Below are 20,379 nucleotides of genomic sequence, written 5' to 3' on the forward strand. Positions count from 1 at the left end.
AACAGTTTTATACTTTTCAGTACTTGTTCCAAAAATGCAGCTCCCACAGATGGTGGTGTCCATTCTGGCCCGTCAAGTGCTGCCCCTATATATGACATTAGCGGTAAACGCTGGAACTAGAATAATCTTACTGTGGCATGCGAGTAATAAGTTAGTTCACATATTCACCGTCAACGTTATGTTTAGAGGCAGCACCTGACGGTTAAAACTTTTTATACATGTCCCTAATTCCACAGAACTAGTTTGCTTAGTTCTATGCAGACTCTTTAAGGCAGAGGGGGATGTCAGTGACCAATCAATATCCAAAAATTCCTTCCATACTAGATAAACTCAAAACAATCTTCAACCTTCAAGTTGTTTTCATTGAATATCATGTATTTCTTTATTTACAATGTACAATTACGAAACAAGATGTACAGTATATTAATCAATAACATCAGAAGATACAATAGACTCTTCTCTTCCCTGATGTTCAATTCCTCCTTTTTTGATCGTATTCAGAAATTCAAACGAGACATTTTTCAATTGAAAATGAACTACAAACACCAGACGTCAGATATTTATCAGCACACTTTCAAATCTCAAACTTCAATCTCTAATATGCTAAATGTCTAAGAGGTGTTTAGGGCTGCGAATTGACAGACTTCTGCAGAACTGACAAAACACAAAAACCAGAAATTGTCACGGTGACTTGCTGAGTCTACTGTATCATTTTACAAATTAAGTAATATTTCCAATAATAAATGCTAATGCCAAACGACCTGACTCGGATGATTGACACTTCCTAGTTTATAATAACGCGCGTTCGACTGAGGGTCGTTTGATGATATTTCGTATGTTCTGGATTGATGATCTCCTTCAGACTGACCGACTGAACCATCACCTTTCAATACCGAGATACATTTCCAGTTATCCAAATAGTTTGCTGTAAATAGAGAATAAATATATCAACATTTATTGCGCCAATGATTATTATATAAATTACCTATCATAAACTATACATTTCAATATGTATTCTATATCTTGTATATTGATAATACAATGGAAATTGAAGTTCAATGATTGATTGAACACTTCTCCAAATTTCCCTGCCACTGCCTCTGGTTCCTCAGTTACAGAGTGGTTTCTTTGTCTAACCACCAAAGTTTGGGTTTATAAGAAACATCAAACCTGCTTGTCTCAAACGGTGCTCAGTATGGGTTATGAGAAATGTCTTACCTTTCCAAAGTCTTACGCAGCCATCGTCACCGGAAGAAGCCAAGATTGTTCCAGTTATGTTCCATCCAATTCTCCATACCTAAATAGACCGGAATATCATCACACCGGTCCACACAAAGAAATAACGTTTTTCTTTCGTTCATTACCTGTGAGTTGTGTTCTTCAAATTGAGCTGCTTGCCGGATTTCAAATTTTGTTCCCGAGGCCTGGTTGGATGTTGTTTCTTTTCTGGAAAAAAGAAAGATTCAAACTTATAATAACAATGATAAATTCATTTTCGATACACAGCACTATTTTCTACAACTTACCGATTAGGTTTCAATATCAGAACGCGTATATCCTTCGAGGCTATTGCCAACATGTGATACGACCGTCCGAGATTCGGAGCAAATTCAACATCGCTGACAGGATCGGTCACCGATAAAATACTCTCGACCTTGTTCCACTTTCTGGAAAATGCGATCAAGAAAATTAATGAGCTTATTTCCGATGAACCGGGTTTGAAAAGGGTCGGTCAGATCGACGGATACCTCGAAGTGTCGTTATATTCGTAAACCTGAACTTTACCACCGGCGTTAGCGTTAGCATCGTTACTACCTACGGCTAACAGTGGAGAATGAACCCTGAAATATACAATTCATTTACACTGAGAAAACACCTCGTTTCACACCATCATCGATACTATCTCACAATTCAGTTTCATCAGTGTTCTACACAATGGGTTTTTAGGTGGCGGCCACCCGTCATTTTTACATCCACTCCTCTGAAAATCAATTACCCCTGTTATGTTAAAAAGTCTGCTGCCCCCTACGAAGTTGATGTCACTTGACAATTGCTTTGCTAAGAAGTGAGCTTTAACTTTGCTTGCCATTTTATGGACAGACCTAAAGCACATAACCGCAAGACCTCTATTGTATAACACAGAAATTAGAATTAAGTTACCGTGAATGATTCCATGAAAGACAACTGCAGCTGAGTTTGTTAATGATTTCATGCTGTAACGTCCAAGAACTTAAATTCATCACATCCGGTGCTTCGTAGATTCTTACTACACCATCAGCTGAACATGTGGCCTGTTATAGAAATGTTTGGTTTTAGTCATTAAGTTAGTTAGGTCTAAAATCGACTCATATATCGTCAGACTAAAAATTTCCAATTTCAGAATCAAAGCCTCCGATGCTGGACTGAATTTGTAAGGAATACACAAAAAAAGAGCATGACATCAAACCATCAAATATATCAGACGGACAATTCCCTTTGACAAGATCAGAGATACTTGACTACTTAGAACTTGACTACTAAGATCTTGACTACTCGCAACTGAAACTAGATTCTTACCAACTGTAAACCGAGGTGTTTAGGTGCAAACTTGACATCAGTAACAGAAGTCCGACTGTCGACTAGACTGTTACGTTTCACCCAATGACTGCGACCCCCATCAATTGACGGCTCACCAACTGAAATCATAACGGAACCAATAAATGGGCACTCTTAAATAATGGATGGAAACTGTTCGATTTTAAGCGTGATCTCAACAAATATCCTGACTTCGACTTATTCCTGATTGAGGGTATTATCGAACTATCATAAGACCCACCTGAAAACTGAAAGAGACATTACCTAATTCTTCCCAGACAGCTGCTGTACGATCAAACGAACAAGTAGCGATCACCTGACCAAATTCAGGATGCGCCCACGTCACTTTCCACACAGAACCGCTGTGAGTCTGTGCAAAATAAAGAAAAATAGGATAAAAAATCATTCGTGAAAATTATTAGTTACGTTGGCTTCCGGTTAATCGATACCTTCCAGTAAGCTGTACAATGCCATTCGCCATCTTCACCTAAATCCCATATCTGAAATAATCAATACAGAATATAAGTCGTATAAGGGGATGAAAATTGATCTGAGCGCTACACACGGCCTCATCCGCAGCGAAGCAGTTTAGCGTGTCCCCGACCCTAAATGGTTATGTACCTTCACCTAACCGTAACTATTAACTTTTAATAACACCAGCGCCACACAGTGGACAGTCGACCCAAACTGCAGTAAGACCCCTCATCCTTCCTTAGATGATGATAGGCAATTTTAGAACATTATTATTTGATTACAATCATAAATCAATTAAATTTTATTGAGAGAGATAATTAATTATTTTGATTGCTGCGCAAACTAACTTTAACGCTCTGATCGCTGGAACACGTAGCCATACGCCTGCCGTGATAATCAAACGATACATCGTGTATTAGATCTTTATGTTCCACTGGAATGCTCTTAGCTACAAACATCGCGGCAGAACCAGCACGGGGGAACCCGGAAATTCAAAGAAAGATGGGGAATTCCCGATTTGCGTAAATCGCGGATTCGGCATATACATCATCGCCGATTCGCAATTGCTCAAACGATGCTTTCGTAGAAATAAACACTTTTTTAGATGTCTTTTTTGTTTCATCTCTTTGCTTTTTGTATACATATTTGTTTGATTTCCATGAAATAAATTTGAAATCATAAGCGGACGCACCGGAGTTTTGCATAAATCGCGGATCGCGGAATCAGAGGTGGACTCTCCGACCTGTAGACGGTGCTTCGGTAGATTGATAGAGATTTTAAAAAATTTGTTTTTGTGCGTAAGCCTTTCATATTGTGAAATACCGTACGATGAATACCGCAATAACAGTGAGTTTAACTGGAGCAAGATGAATCAGCAGTGAATTTAATGAAGAAAAGGTAAGACACAAGATTTTAATTTATTTCATCATCATTTTCGGGATTCAGAAAGAGTTCGTCCGATAGATCAGAACTCTAATGTCTGTGACAGTCTGTGTGATGCTGCTACTTTTTAACGCTGCTACTCTTCTTGCTACTTGCTGAAAAGTGACTGCTGTTTACTTAGTCACCTTAGTGTTTAGTACTTTTAATAGATAGGTATTTCCATGGGCCCTTCGTCCACTGGCAGGGCACTGGCACTAAAATCATACCCCCCTAATTCTTAACTAATGCAGCGGATGGAAAAGGTGACCTTCTAGAATACGACGTACCGGCGACAAAATGGGTACCGGTACTGTGAAGGGCATTCTTTTTAGATTTTCTTTAAGGCTGGGACATTATTGACAATGTCACAGGTGCCCTCTCGCTGTAGTTGGGTCTAAACCTGTTTGAGGTTTTCGCGATTCGAAGCTTTTACCTTAAAACCGACGATTGCTCATTAAGAACGACCATTGTCCCTCTGACTCGCCCCGAATTCAACTGCCTCATTCATTTGAAAGAAATTGATTGATCCCGGCGCAATTCATACATTTTATCGTGGCTGGTGCCATCATAAGATAACATAAGATAAGATTGCGAAAGTACGGACAGTCAAGGACATCTAGCCAGGATTTTAAAAGTTGTAGGTATGAAAACTTGAAATTGATGGTAATTCAATGCAGTACAGAATCAACAGAGTTTAGTTTTAATAATCTCAACCCTGTTTAGAGTCTTAGACTCATCTAGTAAGTTTAGATTTGAATTAAAAGTATTTTGAAAATCATAACTTTGCCAAAAAACTGTAGGCAGGCCTAGGCCCACAGTGTAACATAACTAGCTAGCTACACCCCAGGACCCAGGTGAGTGTGAGTTGTGAGTGAGTTAAATCTTAACTCGGAACTGCCGAACTGGACCCTGAATATGAAATAGGGGCCTACAGGACAAGGACAATACAGATACAAGCTGTGTAGGCCTACTTTTTGTATTGTCCTCGTCCTGTATTTCATTTTCATTTCAATATCGTCATTCTTTATTTAGCCCAACGCTTTTCAGTGTTTTCTAATTTTCTCAAAATAAAAACCAATCGACATTATTCGTGCTATTTATATGAAAACTGACCTCGAAATGAGTTTTATTTCTTAGTATTAAATCTGCATTCTGGAAATAGCTTTTTGTTCGTCGTGGATCGTCAAATACAGATTCTAGGCCTAAACTCTTTTATTCAGTAATACGACGAAAATCCCAATTGCCCATTCATAAAATCGACTATCTATTGATATAATCAATAAAAGCCATTAGCCCGTAAATCCTCGAACTTCCTGGAAAAGTTCTTGTGAAATCATTAATTAGATAGCATGCGTGTCCTATTTTTTTTTTCTTTGTTAATATACGTCCATTGGACTCATTGAATCATTTTTGGACTTTGATTTAAAAATCTACTAAAACAGCGGTTAATCGGATACGACCAGTTCAGTGTTCGAGTCTATAAAAGTAGTTTGTAATTTAGCCGATCTTGGTTTTCGCTCTAAAGGACTTGTACTACTTGCAGGTTAGTTATTCTTACCATCGTAAGTGACCTAATCGTTGGTGTTAAAGCTTTGATTTTTCATTTTTATTTGTGTCAACTTAAACACAGTTTTACTTGTTCAGGCAGGCCCATAGCCAGCCATGTCTGGGGGGTTCAATTACCGCTATCACGAAAGTGGTGCTTTCTATAGAATCCCCATGCGAATGTCAGGTGCTGAAAAGTTTTAGAAATTAGATAAAAGAGGAGCAATTACACAACTAATAGTATATTTGGGGTCTGAAATTGTTCTTCATACAATTTCGCCTAAAAATCAAGTAAGTTTGGAAGCATGCGCATATTTTGAAGGAAAACAAATTTAAAAAGTGTTACCACTGAGTGAATCTTTTGAAATTTTTTTTTTCAACCGGGACAACTGTTCAAACTGGTGCCTAGTGGGTCCATGCCTGTTTGACTCAAGCCAGATTTGTCCAAACTAAAAACGTTGGACCAGGCCCAGTCGAAGGCCTAGTTCAAGCCAGTTTGGTGCAGTATTATCTTTGTGTGATTGTGGATTTTCCTACCTGTTTTAAAATTGGAAATTTGGCAAAATATGTACTTAATAAGCTTTCCCTTCTCTGTCCTTTTTCCATTAGCAGAAATATCTCAATCTGGAGATATAGGGTCCATAGTCATTTAACAAATCCTGTTCAGTTGGGTTCACATTCAATTGTACTTAAACCATAAATCTTTCCGTATCGCGAAGTGTAAACAACATTATTATGAATATCAGTGAATAACGATTTTGCGATGAGATATTTATTCAGTTTTTGTCCCGAAAAACAGCTACCAGTTCACGTTATTGTTATTCAAACGTGTTCGTAAACACGGATATTGTGTCAACTTTAGATCCTGATTTTATATCGGTTTAGTAAATCAGATGCACTGTATTCAAAGTAGGAAAACAAAGTTCGAAGTGAAAACACTCATTTCGGATCGCATAACGAACAGGATTACATGTTTTGTTGAAGTATGTTGAACCGAGGGGGGGGGGAGTTTTTGATGGACATTTTTTTTTGCAACTGTGGAACTGGACCCTGAAGTTTAGCCGTTGAGATGAACCCCAACTGGTCTTTAAATTTTAAATTCAAATTTTCTCTCCGATTTTTTTTTTTCAGTCTCGAATCGAGAAAATGCCTACGCGATTTCACAAATTCCACGGATTGAACATACAGTTAAAAGATGACCGAACGGTCGCGTGTCGATTGCGCAGTTTCGCGCACGCGATCAGCTTCAGCGAGAAACCGCTGTCGCCGGGCGAGATATTCCTCATCGAGATCGAACAGAATGAGGGTGGCTGGAGCGGGCATCTGCGCATCGGACTGACGCAGCACGATCCGTCGAAGCCGTTCGATCTGCCGCAGTACGCGCTGCCCGACCTGGCGAGTATGGGTAAAACGTGGGTGTTCGCCGTGACGAAATCGCACAATCGCGTTTACGTGGAGGACGTGAGCGGCGACTGGCCGGTGAAAAAACCGTACGAGTCGATAATCGGCGACGGGCCGTACATACGCTCGAGTCGCGGTTACTTCATCCGCGCGCACCTGAAACCGGCGATCAAACGCGACGCGGCGGCGACCGACTCGGCCGGAGAGAACGATGACGACGACGACGAGAACGCGCTGCTCGCGACCGACGTCGGGAGTCGCATCGGAGTCATGTACGCCGTCGATAACGGTAAAGCCGATATGCATTTTATAATCAACGGCGAAGATCAGGGACCGTGCGCGCGCGATATTCCGTTTCGAGACGGTCCCCTGTACGCGATGGTCGACGTTTACGGAACGACGAAACAAGTTCGAGTCATGCAATTATACGAAGGTAAGCAACGACGCGAACAACTGACCGGGTCCACACGACTTCTCGATTTCTTTAAAACTCCTTCTTAACAGAAAATGCTTTTAAAGGTGCTTGGAATACCTTTGATTTGAGCGAAACGCCAGAAACTCTTTTAATTTTGAGAAATAGGCTATTAAAAATTTTTGTCTAGTTTGTAGTTGTACAGTAGACTACGCCTTAATCCGTACAGCTGGGACTAGGATTCTTAGCTACCCGATTAGGCAGTTACTGAATTAGAAACCGAGTATTAGTAAAGGATAAAGATTTGCTTCCAAAACTAGTGAATTAACGTTTTAACTAGATCTACACTACCAATTTAGTAGGAGTCCACAGTAAAATGGGGCTATGAAATCGATGCAGATGCTTTCTGGATATATGAAATTCTCTCTTCTAAAACTCCTTGAAAACTCCATATGTTCAAGAATGACTGATCTGAAGGGACCCTGACAGATAAATTATCGGTCAACGGTCGATTGTGAATTCTAAAGTTCAAATAGATTTAGTCTAGTCGATATACGTAGCTTTGACGTACACGGGGTAATAGTGATCTTATTCATGTTCAGGCGGTTATTTTAAGAAATCCTTCATGAACAATACAACAATTGATGTTATCTGACATTTCTTATTCGAACTGTTTCAAGATATATCAAAATCTCGTCATCAATTATGATAACGATAGTGATTACTGTTCCTCTGACTGGGTGGCCACTTACCTGAAGTCAGGAAAAGTCAGGGAATCGTCTGGGAATTGGTAAAAAATTAAGCTAAAAATCAGAGAAAGTCGGGGAAATGTGTTGAGAAACAGTTTCTGTCTATGTCTTACATATTTGACTGTGTTGATTGATTGAATTCTAAGCAGATCAAGTCAGGGAAAATAACGCGCATGTCGGGGAATAGTCAGGGGAAAAGCAAGTTAAATATAAGCAGCCACCCTGTCTGATGATGAGATCTTTGAAAAAAATACTATTTTTCACATTTTCACGAGTTTGTTGAAATTAATGGCGTCCTTTTTCTTCCATTGCAGATATTTCGTTACAGATGTTCTGCCGCGATACGATTCGAAAGCACATTCGTAAAGACGGCCACTATGGCAGCAACGGTTGTATCGATCAGCTTCCGTTGCCGAGAAAAATCAAGGACTATTTGAGTTATCACGAATGATTAGTAATGACGCATTTGAGTTTGCGGTGCCAAATTTAATTCTTATTTAGTTGTCTGAAGGTGCTGAAAGTAGAAAGCTTAAAACAATCGGGATAAAATCCCGCGCGGTGTTAGTCCAGTGATTGATTGTTCGGTGTGTGTTGGCTAATCGATATTACGCTTCCTGCATCCATCCACAATGCTGGGTTCGGTTTTGCGAAAAAGTCGACGAAAACCTAATCGTCAAAATCTCGTTTGAAGGACGCCAGACGGTTTTCAGAGTCGACCGAAAGTTCAGAGTGTAAGGTGTACTTGATAACAAAGTGATAAGATAGTTGAACTCTCTCAATTCTCTATCTACTAATTATAAGTCAAATATTACCGGTTTCTTTCGCATGGAAAGACACATTATTTTCTCAGATTATGGTAAACTATGGTAAAAACTTTTCTAAGTTTGTCCGAGAATTATTTTAATGTATGTGCGTTGATGAAAAGGTTATTTTGTGAAAGAATATTTTGTTCGCTCTCGAATTCAATTCTTTAATTGTGGATCAAATTTGGTTTGAGTTTGACTCTTGAGTAAGTTTACGTGAGTTTATACAAGCTTGTTCCAGTTGCTAGAAAATGGTTAGAACATTTACCTTGATACCGCGTTGTTAGAATTTATGTCGTGGTTAATTTAACCCACTTTTTAACAACTGGTCCCATTAACTGTCAAACTGGATCCAGCTCTTCGTAAAGCCCAACGCACACAGCACCGAAAAAAACGTTTTTTCCTCGTGAAAAAACGTTTTCGATGTTTTTTGTCATGCCGTGTGCGGGGGAGGCAAAACGAAAAACGCCAAGCTGAAAAACGTTTTTCACGAGCAAAAAACGTTTTCTGAAAAACGTGTTTTCTGTTTCGGCGAAACAAATGTTTTGCTATGTGCGTTGGGCTTTAGAATGAGTAAATTTCATCTGGATTGAGTATGGTTGAACTGTTTTGCTTGAATATGAAAAAAAGCAATTCATTTTAAGCTGTCTCGGCATACAAAAAACAAGGAAGCCTTGAAATATCTGTCTTTAAAAAATTGAAATACTCTTTCTTGGTTTTTGAAATTGATCGGCTCTAAGAGCCTTCGAAAAGTGATGGCTGCTTCGATAAATCCTCCTATGACATCATTAACAATCGATTGGAAGGTGCATCAGAAAGTGCAAGCTTAATGAGGAAATTGAGGGACTATGGATGCTGCCATCTTTTTAGGGTCTCTAAGACATGTGGGTCCCTGAAATTAAGAGGAAAAAAAGTTCTATCGGTGTCCGGTGTATTTCTGAAAAATGAATTAACGTCTCCCAAATTTGTCTCTGGCTAACATGGACTACTGTCAATTATACATTTTATTTTTTATATACCCTTATCTCGATTATAAATAGGAAAACACCATCTGGATGGTGTGTGAGGATTATACACCTTTGGTTGGTTGTATGCGCAGCATATCTTTAGTGTAACAATTATCATGTATATATTATATGCTTAATTAACTTGTACAGCAAAATAAATGCATAAGTTGTGTTTATCATAATCTTTATTTGGCTTTGGTTTTTTTTTGGATTTGATGGAATTTCAAATATATATTATTCTAAATAGCCAAGTACTGAGGATTTTTCATTGGAACTATTAATTCTACATCCTTGTAGGAAGTCTTCGGGAGAAGAGGGCTAAGTATAGGATAATTGTCATGAACGGGTGACCACCCGCCGAATGACCGCTACATGACCAAATGCCGTTAGCTGCTGCCATCTAGTGGTTGACCAATCGTACGGTTGAGTGACCATGTACCTCCATCAGGCGCTGCCATTAAGTGGATGCTCAATTTAAATGTTTTTATCTGACATTGCCATATGCATTTCAATAAATGTCAAAAAACAAGAAACAAATCTTCATTGTATACGAGAAGTCCCGAAACACGGTTGAGTGACCGCTAAATGACCTATGTACCGTCAGCTGCTGCCACCTGACGGCTGACCGGCACATCGCACACTCGCGTGAATAAACTGAAACATGGCTGAAGGAGATTATCATCGTCCCGATAGTAATAAATTACAGGCTCTTAAAGACCTGGCAAATAAACTGCGTGTTCACAGTATTGAAGCCACTAATGCCAGTAATTCGGGGTAAGTCTTATTTACAGCTGTCGTCTCATAATTCACTTCATTTGCAGCGTTTTCTAACCTTCGATTTAGATTAGCCTTGCTTGCCAGGGCAGAGAGAGGAAGGAATTGGGATTTGACCCCAGCTGTTGACCTCAGCGCCTGGTGTTGCAGCAGTATAAATCACGCCACTTCATAAGCATAAATCAATTCATTGGATTAGCCAGTTAAATTAATCCTTTATAAATCATGTATAATCAATGAAAAAGCTCCAAAAACAAGGCACTCTGCCGGATCAGTTCAGCCCCTTTTTCGGCAGAAAGAAAATTTTTTATATAGCCTGGATTCTGGAATTTACGCTATTCAATTTTTTGATGGTGCTCTTTAAGAATTAAAGTTGACCCTTGTTGAATTTTTTTGCAAATATCATCTCGTTCAAATTCTGCATCGAAACATATTTTTTAAATGCAGGCCTATAGATATATTTCGTATATTTTTAAAATATTTTCATTAATTAATTCTACAGACACCCGACATCATGTTGCTCGATGGCGGAAATGATGTCGGTTTTGTTTTTCCACACGATGAAATACAAAGTCTCCGAGCCGCGACATCCCAGCAACGATCGATTCATTCTGTCAAAGGTATGTTTGGAATTCATTTACGATTGTTTAAAATCCGAACGTCAATTTTGCATAGTTCACAATCTGGACTATCATTGCTTGATAACTTTAAAACTCTCAAGAATTATTTTCATTGACCTCACGTTTCCTTGAAATTTGAGAAATAATACTTGAATCCTTCAAACTGTGAAAAAGATTTTGGGAAATCTTAAATGAAAATTTTAAAGTCATTTGATAATATATAATAGTCCTCAATAATATGGTTTCTGGCCTTATATCACCAAAGTACCTTCAAAGTAGACAATATTTATAAAAGCGACCCAGCTGTCCAGACAATAGCACAGAGACCTCTTCACTTAGTTTAATTCAGGTTCCATATTCTTGATAAAGGTCAAGCATTAGACGATTGAATAGTTTCAGTTGTCCTCTAAACATGAAATAACGCACAAACAGTTTTTCCTCGAAAGGTGACCTGCTGTTTGTGCATTCTTTTTGGGGACGCATTTAAAACTCTCTAAAAAGAATTTCCAATATTTCTCCTTGAATCCAGTTCTTCAAAAATTCTCAAATAACAAAAATAGAATGAACCCTTTACATAAACAGGGAGACTGACATGTTCTACCCTTACAGGGTTCATCCTCTGTGAACTATATAAAATGATAAATTTTCTAATTACAGGGTCATGCAGCTCCGATTTTGTACGCCGCCTGGGCCGAGGCCGGATTATTCCCCGTTTCCGACCTGATGAAACTGAGAAAAATAGACAGCGACCTTGAAGGACATCCGACACCGGTACGTCAGTATATTCTCTTCTAAGAAAAAGATAATTTATTCGCAAATTATATTGAATTAAGAGCACATTGTTGCTTAAAAGTATTTGTGCATTCACGAAAATGTTGCTGATTTTCTACAATTTTAAGCATTATGTCTATAGGGAGAAGTCGCTTGTACTCTTATTCATGTGAAAAGGGTTTCAGATTTTTGCTGAAAGTAGATTTATTGTTTTGGCGATGACAAAAGGATAATAAGTTTACCCCCGTGTAATTTAATTTCAGAGATTGAATTTCGTCGATGTTGCTACCGGTTCTCTGGGGCAGGGTCTGGGTTGTGCTGCAGGAATGGCATACACCGGAAAGTACTTCGATAAAGCCAGGTATGTATACATTCAAAACCACTGATAGTCAATGTAGTAACAGTCAACCTTGCTGTTTCTCGTCTCAAAGTTGCTCAAATTTTAAGAATTAAAATTTTTAAACTAAGTCGCAGCTATTTAGTTTAGATGATGTCATTATCAGCCAATCAGATATCCTGTTTTATTTTAAACTGGGTTTTCCCATGTATTGTTCTTCCGTGAAATTTACCTCAGCGATTATACCCGGATAAGCACCCGGTCTATTGTGGTAGGGGTTCGTGCCGTGGCTGAGTGTAACGATGCCATCAGGTTTGAACCCCTGCCGAGGGAGGCTGACACATTCACTGAAGCCTATACCTGCTATGCGGCAGTCGATGTCAATATTGAAGGATATTAACTTCCTAAGTCGTACATTTCGTTAAAAAAGAAATTCCTAGATATTCGACTTATTCTTCAGTCGTACATTGTGTTAGTCAAATAAATATCGAATGGGCCGAACTTGGTTCGATGGTACGACTTATGCGAGGTTTACTAACATACAGCCCGTGTTAGGGAGATCACACTGCAGTTATACCCAGTGTAAAGCCTAGCGCACATCGACACTGCGATTGGAGACAATTAGTTGCCAGGCAGTTTTCGGCGCATGAGAGCAACTGGCTGGATACAATCAGTTGCTCGAATTTGTCGATGTGAGCTAGCTTACGATTGGTTAGCGTCCATCCAGTTCTACCCAGTTGCTCGTGTTCTACTTTTGAGCAACTAGTTGTACTCAGTTGCTCTGATATCCGTCGATGTGAGCGCTCCATAATCAACAACACATGGTTGTAACTGACTAAAACAAAGCTATTCGTCACGTGACTTGTGATGCCCTCAAGAATATTTGCTAAACCACATCTCAGTTGCTGTCGATGTGTGCGCTATGGACCTAGCGACCGGCATGAGCCACGCAGTTGCTGGTTTTTACTAAATTTTCGATGTGCGCGGGGTACTCGTTCACTAGCAACTAGTTGTCTCCAGTCGCTTTGTCGATGTATGCTTAGCTTAAGAGGCTTTGTTGAAAACATTAATACCGGTACTTCGGAATATTTTTGAATAGAAACATCAGTTTCAAACATCTGTGGCTCGATTTTATGCCTATCGTGTTCATAGTTTGAGCACGAATATATTCCGGTTGCATAATAATATTTTATCGCGAATGCAGTTTTATTGAGAAAAAGGTCTCTAGATCTTATCGAGTCATTCGTTAGGGAAATTAAATCAAGCTGTTACAAGTTCGCATTCAAAGATCTTTGCTCTCAGAGTTTGGTATAATTCGAGGTCCCGTCTGGCACCTTTACAGTACAATGCGCGAATCAACAGCAAAATGGAACCTTGTTTCTGACTGAGCTGCCAACTGTTCCTGATTTTCAATATTTGTTATTATTATATAACAAGAAATACTGATCTCATTCGTTTGATCCAAATCGAAATGCGAAAAATATAACCGTCGATTACTGATTAATTTGAAGATTTTCTTTCATATTTCAATGAAATGTTACTGAAATAAATTCAATTTGTTACAGATTGCACTTTTGAGAGGTTGGCAATTCTCGCTATTGTAAATTGCCAGAGAGAAAAATGCTTTGGTCTTTTTTGTAACATGTTTTATGCTAGATAATCCTGACTGTGGCAGAATGATGGCATAATAATGATTCAGTCAGACAATGATCTACGGTTTACTGCTGTGCTGTACTACTGAGAAATCTATCAGAAGTTTTAAACTTTAAACCAACCCTCTCTTTAGTCCTGGTCCAGTATCATTGGAACTGCAATAACTACGGGGGCAAAAGCCGTGGTAATTCACAGAATGACGTTTATTTCTTTGAATTTGAATACCATCGTTTTGACGAAATTGAAGTAAATTTGTCACATTTTTACTTTAAAATCGGCAATCAAGAATTGCTTCCAACATGCCTGTGACTCTTAAGATAAATCGAAGTAGGCCGATCAGTCAATACTGGTTCTAACCTGTTGTTGAACCAAAAGAGGTCCTATCAAATTCATCGGGAAACATGTGAAAAATCAAATTCTATATTTTCTAGTTATGAGTGTATTCTGTACATGTATTTTCTAGTTACCCGTATTGTGTATTCTGTATTTTCTAGTTACTGTGTATTTTCTAGTTACCATATATTCTGTATTTTCTAGTTATTGTGTATTTTGTATTTTCTAGTTACCGTGTATTTTGTATTTTCTAGTTACCGTGTATTCTGTATTATTGGTGACGGTGAAAGCGCGGAAGGATCGATCTGGGAGGCGCTCGCGTTCAGCAGTCATTATAAACTCGATAATCTCGTCGCTATATTCGATGTGAATCGTCTCGGACAGAGCGCGCAGACCTCTCTCGCTCACGACATGGAAACTTATCAGAAACGCGTCGAAGCATTCGGGTAAATTTAATCTCGATTCCTCTCCGCGTTCGTGTATAGACATCAGTTAAAGAAATTTGAAGAAAAAAAACTTTTTGAAAATTTTTCTTTTTGATTTATCAGAAACCATTCAATTTCAAATGTGATGAAATGTAGGTGGCATTTAATTTTTGAATCAGCCAGCGAGCATCATATAAGTTACATATCTAGCTATATATGGCTGATTAAGGCTGATAAGAACCACTTACAAGAGGTGATATATTTGCTGTTTGGTCGAAGTTTATTTCCAATTATGAATATTTGAAGTTCTGAACAATGTAGATGATGTTTGGACTAATATCTGTATTGTATATCTGTGGTATAAAGGTTTCTTGTCGGGTTACGGCACCATGAAATTGATTTTTGTTCAATTATGATTTTAGGTGGAACGTGTGCGTTGTTGATGGTCATGACGTGGCTGCTTTATGCAGAGCGTTACACGAAGCTTCGGTAACTAAAGACAAACCGACTGCTATTATTGCTAAAACATTCAAAGGAAAAGGCATTCCAGGTAAATCATGCGATAGTGTTTTAGAGTTCTATATTCTTTCAATAAAGGTTCAAACTAAAATAGGTTAAAACGTAGTCTTCCGAAAATGTCTTAAAACATGATTTTAAACTGCTGATTGTGTATATTAAGACTCAGTCACTCTCATGATTTGATAAGAAGGATCCAAAATTGCACTCATTTTAATAGAGTAGAATTCATTTATCACATGCCCCAGACAATACATAACATGTCATACATTTTCTTAGTCCTATTCGTAGTTGTTGGTCCAAAGAAAGAGGAGTTGACTGTAACGTTTCAAACAGTTAAAGCACGATGACCTGAAGAAATATTGATGTCCTACTAATCTCTTTTCATTGCAGCAAAAAAAGACAACTGTTGGTTAGGTTACCCTACCACTCTGAAATGCATATTAGTCTGATTGTTTTCATGATTTCTAACCTCATTGTTTCAACTTGTAACTAGGCGTAGAAGATTTGTTGGATTTCCACGGTAAACCGATGGGCGCTCGTTCCGAGGAAGCCCTAGCAGCTATACGCGGTCAGATACAGACAGCGAGTCCATCGATCAGCCCTCTTCCGGTTATTGATGATTGCCCGGTGATTGAGGACACCGAGGTGAAATTATCGAAACCACCGAATTACACCCTCGGACAAACTGTAAGTATTTTATTCGAACTACGTGTTTTGTGCAGGGGCAGATTCAGTGGGTGGTTCCGATAGGGGCGGATTCAGTGGGTGGTTCCGGTAGGGGTGGATTCCGTGGCTGGTTCTGGTAGGGGTGGATTCAGTGGCTGGTTTCGGTAGGGGTGAATTCAGAGGCTGGTTCCGGTTATTAAGATGTTAATCGTGTGATTGATGTATTTTCAGGTCGCGACTCGAGCTGCTTACGGAACTGCTCTCGTGAATATCGGACACGATCGTAGAGTGATCGCCCTCGACGCGGACGTCTCCAATTCTACATTCGCTATTCATTTCAGGGTAAAAAACACACGGCGCCCTCTACTGGGGAAATCATTGGGGCCCGATTTATTTCAAAAATTGTGAAAAGTTTTAAGTCTGCTTGAGATATTGTGAAAAAGTTAAGGGCTGGGTTTCATAGATATAGAAGAAAGATAGTCCCTGGGAACATTTTGAAATTTGTCAGTTACAACCATGGTTTCTCATTGTGACTATGGTGGTTGTCACCCAGATTGAGGATTTATCCCTAGGGATAACTTTGATACTCAGTCTATGAAACCGGGCCAAGATGTTAAGATAAATGCAAACAAGATAAATGTCTGAAATGCCTGGAAAATTCAGAAAAATGTTGGGAAAACCCAGGAATTTGTAAAAATGCGGAAAGTGGTGCGACTTTGATAAAATACTGTATGCTGTATTTCTATTTTGCAGAAAGCCTACCCGACCCGATTCGTCGAATGTTTCATCGCCGAACAGAATCTAGTCGGCGTCGGAATTGGCTGCGGAACGCGAGGTCGAACGATTCCGTTCATCAGTTCGTTCGCCGCTTTCCTCGAACGAGCTCACGATCAAATACGTATGGGCGCGATTTCGCAAACCAACGCTAACTTCGTCGGATCTCACTGCGGCGTTTCCATCGGTAAGTCTCCCTAAACGGGCTGACCACTGACCTGGAAAACTCGGGGAATCAGAAACAATTCTAGAAATGAATCGGGGAATTTAACGAATTTCACCAAAAACATGGAAAACTTAAGGAATTTAACAAACTTTGCTAAGAACCTGGAAAACTCGGGAATTTTGTTATGCTTTTTGCGATTCATGAACAATGAATAGATTATAACAGGGCGATCGGTAAGTTTCCCTTAACTGGCTGACCACTGATCTGGAAAACCAGGAAAACTCAGGGAATCGGAATCAATTCCATAAATAAATCTGAGAATTTAACGAATTTCATCAAAAACCTGGAAAACTGAATTTGGAATTTAATAAACTTAACTTACTAAGATCATGGAAAATCAGTGCAAAATCAGGGATTTGTAAATTGGTGGAAAATGGCGCCCACCTGCTATTGAGGCGCTGCCAATTTTACGAAAAGTAAAACTTTTAAATTGATTTAATTTCTTCAGTTTATCTCAAATCTTTACTTTGTAGTTAATAATTGACTTAAGGTCAGTCTAAGACCATCTTAGTTCTATAGCCGATCTAACATCTTCGGACTAGTCTTGAGATTTGAGACTAATTTTTCACTATATTTGTATATATGATGAATTTCAGGCGATGACGGTCCGTCTCAAATGGCTCTTGAAGACATCGCGATGTTCCGTTGTATTCCGGGATCGACGGTGTTTTACCCGAGCGATGCCGTGTCCGCTGAACGCGCCGTCGAATTAGCCGCCAACACGAAGGGTATTTGTTTCATTAGAACGAGTCGCCCGGCCGGACCGGTCATTTATAACAACGATGAGACATTCGCGGTCGGACAAGCGAAGGTAGGGACGCGAATGACTCATTTCATTGCGGTGTTTAGTCCGGTTCCGTATGATACGAGATCAAATATAGGAGGGTTATTTGCTTAACTGTTAAAACACTTGTCAGAAAATTAGGTTCAGGGTGGCCACTTACCTGAAAATCAGGATGAAGTAGGGAATTCTATTTTCTTTTAAAAGTCGGGGAAATGTGCAGGATCAGAATTTAAAAGCGCTTACTTTTATTGTAAAAAAGGGTTCATTCATTTATAACGTACGCATAAAATTTGAATTTTTCAACCCCCCTCCCCCTCTGTACGCAAAATCGACCATTTTTCATATACATTAAGCATTACAGTACGCAATTGCACTTGGCCCCTCCCCCTCCCCTAATGCGTACGTAATAAATGAATAACCCCAAAGTCTTTACTTTTGCCTCGATCAGTGCTGTAATCTATTCCGCGGTATTTCAGGTTGTCCGTCAGAACGACGCCGATAAAGTAACGATCGTAGCGTCTGCCGTGACGATGGTCGAAGCGTTGAAAGCGGCCGACGAACTCGCCGCCGAAGGAATCCACGTACGACTCGTCGATCCGTTCACGATTAAACCGATCGATAAGCAGACTATATTGACGGCGGCTCGCGCTACCGGCGGTCGCGTACTCACCGTCGAGGATCATTATCCGGAAGGTTCGTATACAATCCTACATCATCTAACTATGACTACTTAAGTTTTCTAATTAGTTTCTACTATTTGAGAGTAGTGTCTGCTCTTAAGAGTTCAGCTATTCCAGATAATATCTAAATACTCATGATAATTATTACTTCTGTTTGAGATTAGTTTCTGCTATTCCCAAAAATATCAAAATACTTCCAGAATCAGAATGCTAATAATGATAATGATTATTATTATTACTATTCTGCAGAATTACGATAGGGTCTAAGCAGCAGAAAACCCTAATAATAATGATTATCTGCAGAATAACAAAAGGTTTTTGCCAAAGCAGCAGAAAACCCGGATAATAATCATGGAAATATCTATAGGGTTTTCTATAAAGTAACAGCGTTTTATAATAAGAACTAGATGTTTATACATGTAGTTTGAAAAATGAAATGGTCGCGTGTTGTATTTGTAGGTGGTATTGGTGAAGCAGTCGCCGGAGCTCTCTCTGACGAGAGCGGAATCGTTATTCATCGAATCGCCGTCGACCGTGTCCCGAGAAGCGGAAAACCCAACGAATTACTCGACATGTTCGGCATCAGCGCACCTCACATCGCTAAGGGCGTCAAGAAAATGTTGGCCTAAACGATTTATGTGAATATTGTAACTATCCTCGACGACTTATTAGTGGAAATAGAGAGATAAGAATCAGTTTTAACTACGAGCAAATTTTATTTCTGTCTTCATTTTTGTCAAAGCTACTTTATACATGTATGAAATATGAGCAGCAGGACCCAGTTCCTCAGTTGTAAGTTCGAACTCATTGATTATCAACTGATACTCATTCAAGAATTAACTCACAACTGATAATTCACAACTGCGGAACTGGATTCAAGCTGCATTTACGTTAAACAACCCTTCACAAAGAGGCGAGCTGCTGTAAATGTTGACGACTGCCCTAAAATGAAGATAAGTGATGGATGTAATTGTGTCAAATCTATACAAACTATGTTGTAAAATCTGTTAGTTATGAACGCGCTACTCAAAGGAGTTTGATTTATTTAATTCACCGGTGTTAAATCAGCTAAGCTGGATTTCAAAGAAAATATATTTATATTGTTACATCATAGTTTGATTGATATTACTACCAGGATCGGTTGTTAACTGAGAATTAAGAATATAAGACCAGGCTACATTCAATTGTGTACAAACGACTAAATAAAAATCAACCTCACCCTAAAAGTCCGGAGTGTAGACCAGGGTTCAGTTGCCAGTCACTGCTTAGATGGGTAGTCAGTCTGGGAACATCTTACTCAATCCAATTACCTGAATAACTTAAGACCAGTCTAATGTTTGGGGCCTCAAGTAAGTAATGACTGGAACTGGGCCCTGACTTCCAATGCAGGTCCGATTATTTGTAAATCGCTTACAAAATTAACGAGCGTTATTATGAAAAAATGTATCCATGTTGTTGAGTAAAATCATGTTAGTTTTAGAAATACTATTTTTGTCTTCCGGGAGGTATGAATAAAATGTCTGAATAATAATGTGCTAATCTTTCGTCAAATAAAAACATGACTGTTCACGTGATAACATTGACTCTGACTTCAATCTTTTTCTGTCTTCTTTTTGTTGTGTGGCAGGGTTTAGCACCGTGGCAATCTCGATGCTTCGGGTTCGAATCCTTGCCGGGGAGGAAGGGTGAGATGAGGATGCGGTTCTTTCAAGCTAAAAATTGAGTCTAATTGAACACTCCGACGCCATCAGCGCAGTCGGTCGAAAGAATTCCACATGTTACAACTACGGATAACCCGGTCGATTCGCTCGGCCTATACACGTTTTGTAGCTCAACAGATTTATTTCCCTCACTTTCAGCTTCTTAAGATACACAATAACCTGACAAGCTTTTCTTTACATGTGTCAGGGAATTTTGTTTCAAAAAAGCTA

At 39.2% G+C, this 20,379-nt stretch overlaps 3 protein-coding genes across 5 annotated transcripts; 2 read left to right on the top strand and 1 right to left on the bottom strand.

Annotated features, from left to right (window-relative positions):
* Positions 1–377: 377 nt before the first annotated feature.
* Positions 378–3,548, bottom strand: LOC141901449 (nucleoporin SEH1-like). The gene is made up of 10 exons (XM_074788680.1): positions 3,396–3,548; positions 3,024–3,074; positions 2,839–2,944; positions 2,557–2,675; positions 2,161–2,291; positions 1,749–1,841; positions 1,527–1,667; positions 1,365–1,446; positions 1,219–1,297; positions 378–925 (listed from the first exon to the last, which is right to left on the bottom strand). The coding sequence occupies exons 1-10, from the start codon at positions 3,504–3,506 to the stop codon at positions 747–749; spliced, it is 1,092 nt and encodes a 363-aa protein (XP_074644781.1). The 5' UTR covers positions 3,507–3,548; the 3' UTR covers positions 378–746.
* Positions 3,549–3,801: 253 nt separating this feature from the next.
* Positions 3,802–9,062, top strand: LOC141901428 (neuralized-like protein 2). 3 transcript variants are annotated; one of them, XM_074788649.1, is made up of 3 exons: positions 3,802–3,945; positions 6,646–7,348; positions 8,391–9,062. In XM_074788649.1, the coding sequence occupies exons 2-3, from the start codon at positions 6,661–6,663 to the stop codon at positions 8,525–8,527; spliced, it is 825 nt and encodes a 274-aa protein (XP_074644750.1). In that variant the 5' UTR covers positions 3,802–3,945; positions 6,646–6,660; the 3' UTR covers positions 8,528–9,062. The 3 variants fall into 3 exon arrangements, with proteins under 3 accessions (XP_074644750.1, XP_074644751.1, XP_074644749.1); XM_074788650.1 differs by lacking the exon at positions 3,802–3,945 and adding an exon at positions 5,427–5,512; XM_074788648.1 differs by lacking the exon at positions 3,802–3,945 and adding an exon at positions 6,380–6,497.
* A 1,466-nt stretch (positions 9,063–10,528) lies between these two features.
* On the top strand, positions 10,529–20,025 carry LOC141901458 (transketolase-like protein 2). Its single transcript, XM_074788698.1, has 12 exons — positions 10,529–10,660; positions 11,163–11,280; positions 11,938–12,051; positions 12,315–12,412; positions 14,629–14,820; positions 15,222–15,349; positions 15,812–16,005; positions 16,216–16,326; positions 16,738–16,945; positions 17,581–17,795; positions 18,245–18,461; positions 18,908–20,025. Exons 1-12 carry the CDS (start codon positions 10,548–10,550, stop codon positions 19,075–19,077), a joined length of 1,878 nt encoding a protein of 625 aa, XP_074644799.1. The 5' UTR covers positions 10,529–10,547; the 3' UTR covers positions 19,078–20,025.
* Positions 20,026–20,379: the final 354 nt, after the last annotated feature.

This window comes from Tubulanus polymorphus, chromosome 3 (genome assembly GCF_964204645.1).
Source record: "Tubulanus polymorphus chromosome 3, tnTubPoly1.2, whole genome shotgun sequence".
NCBI lineage: Eukaryota > Metazoa > Nemertea > Palaeonemertea > Tubulaniformes > Tubulanidae > Tubulanus > Tubulanus polymorphus.